We start from the raw sequence: 7004 nt of genomic DNA, 5'->3' as shown, positions 1-7004 counted from the left end.
AGAGAGAGAAGGAGAGGGAGAAGGAGAGGGAGAAGGAGAGGGAGAGAGAAGGAGAGAGAGAGGGAGAGAGAGGAAGAGAGAGAAGGAGAGGGAGAAGGAGAGGGAGAAGGAGAGGGAGAGAGAAGGAGAGAGAGAGGGAGAGAGAGAGAAAGAGAGAGGGAGAGAGAGAGGAAGAGAGAGAGAGGGAGAGAGAGCGTGAGAGAGCGAGCGCTAGCTCTATAGTCCCTGGGAGTCTGTTCTGATAGGATGTCAGTCAAATTCCCATAAACACTGTAAAAAGCCCAGGTAAGATGAGAGAGAGAAAACAAAACAAAACAAAACAAAAAACCTAACCATATAACTAGGATTTCCCCCTCTTAATCCATTTGTTAATTGTGCTACCATTGACAGGTCATGAAAAGTTTAACCATTTGTAAAATCATGAGTGAGCACTTTTGGTAAAAATTGTACCTAAAAAAAAAAAAATCACTACATTAGCAGATGTATCTCTTTTTAGTCAACTATTCTAATGTATGATAACGTGATATATATCTTTTTATATATCTTTTTATTGTAGAGAATATTTCTATTTTTATTATTTGTTTTGTTTGTTTGTGGTTTTTGGAGACAGGGTTTCTCTGTGTAGCCCTGGCTGTTCTGGAATTCACTCTGTAGACCAGGCTGGCTTTGAGGTATGCCTGCTTTTTGCCTCCCAAGTACTGGAACTAAAGGTGTGCACCACCACCACCTGGCAAATTAATATTTTTTAAAGGGTTCTCTATTAGGTTGACTCGGTGGATAAAGGGCAGGCTAGCTGAATCAGCAATTTCTGGGCACACTTGAGAGACACTGTCTCAATATGTAAGGTGGAGAACAGTACACACATGCACATGCATGCGCACATGAGTTGCAAACCTTAGATGTGAAAGGCTCGTGTAGAGAATGGGTTGTGAAGGGCAGGGAAGCCTGAGTTCAGAAGGAGTGTTCCTGTGGTGTTGGCTAAGGTGAGATGGGTTGAGACAGGCAGTGAGAAGGTGCTCTCTCCATTTATTGAATTTTGTAGTCAGAGTCTGCTCCCTTGTAAAATGTACATGAGTCCTTGAAATGAAATGGGTCCTGGTATTGAGGGAAGAGAGAAATTTTTAGTGTAAGTAGATGGCTGATCTGAACTGAAGCCTGGGGAGATTTGATGGAGGAAATGATTTTTGATTTGTTTTGGCCATGTTAAGTTTGAGATGGCTGGTTAGATGTTCCAAGGGGTAATTATGGGTGGACATATGGGTAAACTAGTTTAAAGTTCACAGAAACTTTAATTTTTGTTATTTCATGTATATGGGCGTTATGTCTGCATGTTTGCCTACTATGGCCGATGTGGGCCTAGTATCTACAGAGACCACACACAGGGCATCAGATCCCCTGGACCTGGACTTACAGGCAATTGTGAGAGGCCATGTGGGTTCTCAGAATCTAATCCGGGTCCTCTGAAACAGCAGCAAGTGCTGTTAATTGCTGAGCCATTTCTCCAGGACCCCTCCCCCCTTAATTTCTTTAAAAAAAAAAAAACTTAAAATTTCATTTGTGTGTATACACACTCATGTGTATGTACATGTGCTACAGCAAACACATAGAGGTCAGAGGACAATTTCCAGAAGTCGGTTCACACCTTCCACCACGTGGGTCCCAGGGATTGAACTCAGGTTGTCTGGCTTGGTGGCCTTAGTTTCTGATTCTAGACTTAGTTTCTTGAGAGGTAAATTAGGAGTCATTGCGAAATACATGATAATTCCTTGTTGTTTGTGGGTCTTCATACTTCTCCCAGGTTGGTAACTTCCTAGAAGGTCTCATGGCTGTTAGGATTTATTGCACCCAGGGATACAGAAAAATAAGCAAAGGGGAAAGGTGCATGTGTAATTGTGACAGGAGGTGGGAAGAGACTCAGCACCCAGAGCCTTCTCTAAGATTTGTGGAGGCTACTTCTACCACTGTTCCTGCAAAGTAAGTAGGCATTCACTTAGAGCCATGCTGTTCACACAGGTGAGACACTCAGATCATTAGGGAGTGGAGCAGTGTCCAGAACCCACGCCTGCCCTCACCCGCATCCCCAGGTTCACTCCTGTCTTAGCTTTCTGTCACTGTGGAAGAGTGCTAGAAAGAAACAAGGGATTAAGGATCTATCTGGGCTCATGGTTGCAAAGGTTTCAGGTCATGCTGCCAGCTCTTCTTTTGGGCTGCAGGGAGGCAGAGCATCACAGCAGGGAGTGTGTGATGGAGCCCTCTTAATAGCAAACATTTTAAAAATTCTTATCCATTTAGACGGTTCTCATATACACAAATTTATTTATTTATTTTATTTTGGAGACAGGTTTTCATGTAACCCAGGCTGGCCTTAAAAGAATTCGTGTGGTCAGGAATGGCTTTGAATGGATTCTCCAGCCTTCCCCCTTGAGTTCTGGGATTACAGGCATGTACTACCATGCCCAGTTTATGCAGTGCTGGGAATCATACTCGGGGCTTTGTACATGCTAGGCAGGCACACTGCCAAGTGATGTACATTCCCAGCCTCAAGAACTCTCAGTGTAGAGCGGAATCTGTGGGACCTGAAAACGTAGTGCCCCTTCTTTCGTCACCTGCTTTCCTGCTCTAGCCACATCTGATTTTAGGTGCCACAGTGACATCTACTTCACCAAAACCAGTTAGGTTAGTAATTTGTGACTTGAATTACTTTGATTCAGAAAAGTTGGAAGTCAAGTATATTTATATAAAATTTTAAAAGTTTATTTCAAAAAAGATTGCTTCAGCCAATATGGTGTTTATGGGGGAAAAACAAGCTCCTTTTGTGGGGAAGTTTCATTCAGGTGGGAAGGGTCAACAGGTGTTCTGTGCAGCAAGTGAGAGATGGGTTGTGTGAAACCAGATGAAGGCAGAGCAAGAAGTGCCAGTCTGTGGGGCTGGAGAAGTGCTGCTGGAGAGGAGGGAAGGACAGGGCTACCTGATACATAGCTGACTTAGGCTTTAGGCCTGATGACCAGAGTGGATCGGTGAGGTCAGAAGGCCTTGAGGTTTTGTAAGAACTTTGTTCTGAGAAGAATGGAAAGAAACAAGAGATGCCTTCCAGGGCGACTAGAATTACATTATTCAGCTGGAGAGTAGATAGTAGGCGGGCAGGGCTGGAAGCTGGGAGAGATATAATGAGGCTATCGGAGAAGCCAGTGGAAATGGCTGCCCCTTGGACCAGGTTGTTGGTAGAGGAGAAGGTGAGAGTAACTCACTGTGAAGAAAGAGTTAGTGTCTTAGCATAAACCCAGAGTGCTTCTTATAGCTGAGCTCTTTAAGATGTAGCAGAAGGGTTTCCATTTCCCTAGGACTTACCTCTGAGTTGAAAAAAAAATTAACTTATACATTTCCTGGCTTAGTACTTTGATCTCAGTTTAGTGGACTTGCTACTAGTAATTTATAAATAGGACCAGGCTGAGTGTTAGCATAAGCTTCACAGAAGTCAGTGCTGAGGGTGGGTAGAGTTCCTGTCTGTTGAATTTGGTATTCTTGATGTTGTTAGTAAAGATATTTGACTTCAACCCTAAGATGTGGAGGTCTTTTCCCCTCCCCTTTTTGGCATACTCGTATATATCTGAGCCTGGCCTCAAACTCACTGAAGCGGAGGATATATGACCGTGACTTTCTGATACTCTGGCCTTCCCTTCCCAAGTGCTGGGGTGCAGTGTTGGGGATGGGCCCAGAGCTAGGCAAGCGTTTTTCCAACTGAGCAATAGCTCAGGTCTCTCACTTTTGAAAGTTATGTTTTAATTTATTTATTTGGGAAGAAGCATGGCCTACTTGTAGGGGTCATTGAAAACTTTGCAGGAATTAGTTCTCTTCTTTTACTGTGTGGTCCAGGTATAGAAATCAGGTTGTCAGGCTTGGAGGCAAGCTTATTTACTTGCTGAGCAATCTTGTGAGTCTTAAGGTATCCCTTCTTAAGGTGCTCAGTGTTAAGATGTTGGCTTTTATGCAGTCTCACTAAATAGCACCTGGGAGCACACAGGTGGCAGAGGCCTCTCTTCAGAAAGTCTTGTCTTTCTCGCCTGCTGCCCTCTCAGATATTACATACCAGAAAAAGATTACCTGACTTGATGACAAAGGACTACATTATTTCCAGAGCTTTCCAAGATTATCCATTAGATACATGAGTGTTAACACAGATCTCAGGCTAAGTCCAGTGTTAAGGTCATTATCAGTTGTTATGGTGAGGCACTTGGCACGTATGTATTGTATGCACGTATTTATGCATGTAGGGGTGTGGGATATTAATGTAGTGAATTTAAACACTTGTGCTTTTAAAATCTTAAAGCTTTGACTAATTTTAATGTATAGGATTGTATTTAAATTGATGTCTTCTAAAAAGCCAAGGAGTCAAAATCAATATGGTCAATTTTGTTTGTTTTGTTTTGTTATATTTTCTGGCTGTTAAAACCAGTCATATAGGCTTTTTTTTCTCCCCTGTTCCTTCCACCTTGCCAAGGGGAAAAAGATTCCTTGGGTTGTTGGATGCCTCTTCCCGCTCACCACAGGAGGAATGTCGTTTCCCTCAGGACTGAGCATCCAAGGCGCACAGAGCATATTTTTGTTTTAAGTGTGTAAATCATGTTGGCAGTTGTTGTTGTTTTAAAGTAAATCTGTCCTAATTAATAACAAAAAATTTAAGCTTATATATATCTATCTTTTCATGTTTTCTGGGCAGAGAGGCAGACGAAGGCTGTAAAAAACCTTTAGAAAGATTGCTGAACATCTGGCAAGAACGAAGTGTCTATGGCGGCGAGTTCATACAGCAGCTGAAGCTGTCTATGGAGGACTCCAAGAGCCCTCCCCCAAAAGGTAGAAACATCATCACATGTTTACAGCTCTTGGTCTTTGCTCCTCCCAGCCATGCATGAAAAGCTGCAGTGGGGGCTGTGATCCACTGCTGTGGTTGCTGTGGTCCACCAGCCGCTTTCTGACTTCCGAGGGATGCTCCTGAGCGATGGTGAGAACCTACGCTGTGTTGGAAGCGGGCTCATGACGCCATGCTCGCACTCCCTCACTTTCTGTGTGTTCTTCATGGTCCTCCTTGCTCTTTAAGGGACTGTCCTTGTGCAGGGAAAGAAACAACCAAGTCTTTTAGAATTGTGATTGAGTAAAGAGTACTTCGTCCTGGCCCTGACATTGACCACAGCAGGGCCTTGGATAACTCCCTTGCCCTTTTATAACTCAGCTTTATTAATAATAGGTCTGGTTTTATATACTTTGATAACTATCAGATTATTGTCTATATTGATTTTCATCTTTACTGAACCCAGGTTATCTTTGTGACGTAGTATATATGTGAATTTTAAAGTTCTTAAGACTTTGTATTATTTATTTCTTTAAAGAATAAGTTCAGATATTTGGTTTTCAGTGTCTGGTTAGCCATGGGTTACTCATAGCTGGCATGACATACTTCTAAGCTGTCACCCTATCGTGACTCTGTTTATACATACTGCTAAGGAGCAAGTCTGAGTACTGAGTACTAACCATTTTGAGGTGCCTTTCTGATTTGAACTAGCCCACTTTGAGATTCTTCTTTCAACCCATCCCCTAGTGATACTCCTGGTTCTTTGGCCAGGCTGAGTTTTTGAGTGTCCTATATAGATGCTTTGCTAGTCCTTTTTCTCTACACATGTGCATGTCTTCATAACCTGTCCTTTTCACTTGTGGCAATGCATTCTTAAAGAATGCCAGTCTGGCTCCCAAGCCTTCCTTGCTGTGGGCCATGTAGCCATCCCCTCCTGTTCTCTGGTACTGTGTACACACTTTTGCTGACTGACCTCCCAGGACTAGCACAGGTGACCATAACATGACTCAACCCTTTATTTGTACTCTTCACAGTCTTTCCCAGGTCTAGAATTACATCTCCTTTACAGTGAACTGGAAGAGGCTTTCTAACACATGATTTTGATCATGTGTTAGAAAGTGCTTTTGAGGCTTTGGGCCATTGTTTTACTTAAAGCTGCTAAAAAACAATCCTGAAAAGCAAGCTGTTTTCTGCTTTGGGTTACACTAGTGACAGCATTGCAGCCTTGGGAATATCACTCTACAGTTTTGAGAAAATATCCAGTGTTTTTGCCTGTACTCTACATGTCATTCAGTAGTGCCTGAGGCAAGCAGGGGATCTCTTGCCTTAAAGGAAGCTTGAAACCTATGTTGGAGTGTCCATTCAGACATTACTACACATGTATGTTGGGCCGTGCTGGGTGCTCTGGAAAAGAGCACAGAGGAGTAAAAAACGATTGTGCTCCCCAGGGAGCCGTCACAGATGTGGCAGCGATGGAAATGGCTCTTTTGGGGTTTGAATTTTGATTGCAGGCTAGTAGTAACATGTACTGGTGTCATTTGTCTAAAGATTGTTTTTCTTCCCCTTCATCTCTTAAAGTCACACTCAGTAGAGTCCCTGAGTATTCTGATCTTGGCAGCTCACTCTTGTCTTCTCAGGGCCTGGATGATCAAAATCATGTGTTAGCCAAGTGTTCTGCCAGTGAACTAACATCCTCTTTTTACTTTTTTTTTGGGGGGGGCGGGGGGGTTCGAGACAAGGTTTCTCTTTATAGCCCGAGCGGTCCTGGATCTCACTCTGTGGACCAGGGTGGACTCGAATTCAGAAATCCACCTGCCTCTGCCTCCCGAGTGCTGGGATGAAAGGCGTGCGCCACCACTGCCTGGCCTCTTTTTACTTTTATTTATTTACTTTTTACTTTATTTTGAGGCAGAATCTTTTACTGTGTAGGCCTGACTGGCCTCGAACTCTAAATTGTCTCAAAGTTTTGTCCAGCTGAGATTGCAAGTTTTTGTCCCTAGATACACTCTGAAAGTTGCTACAGTGTCAAGTGTTTTTGTGGGGTCACTTCTTCCACCATCACCCTCTGTTCACTTTTGCTGCTAAGTTGGCATCCCTAGGCTCCCCCGCAGCATCTGCTCCTCCTAGTGCCCCTCAGCTTCAGTCCCACCATGGCTTC

General features: G+C 43.5%; 1 protein-coding gene across 2 annotated transcripts in view; it reads left to right on the top strand.

Annotated features, from left to right (window-relative positions):
- Rprd1b (regulation of nuclear pre-mRNA domain containing 1B) overlaps positions 1-7004 on the top strand; it is a 44830-nt gene that overhangs the window by 10471 nt on the left and 27355 nt on the right. For both annotated transcript variants that reach the window (XM_028786573.1, XM_028786572.1), the window contains exon 3: positions 4718-4851. In XM_028786573.1, coding sequence (XP_028642406.1) covers positions 4718-4851 — 134 coding nt within the window. The remainder of the gene's footprint in view (positions 1-4717; positions 4852-7004) is intronic.

This window comes from Grammomys surdaster, unplaced genomic scaffold (genome assembly GCF_004785775.1).
Source record: "Grammomys surdaster isolate TR1022 unplaced genomic scaffold, NIH_TR_1.0 125561, whole genome shotgun sequence".
Taxonomy (NCBI): Eukaryota; Metazoa; Chordata; class Mammalia; order Rodentia; family Muridae; genus Grammomys; species Grammomys surdaster.
This window is presented reverse-complemented; position numbering and strand designations above follow the sequence as displayed.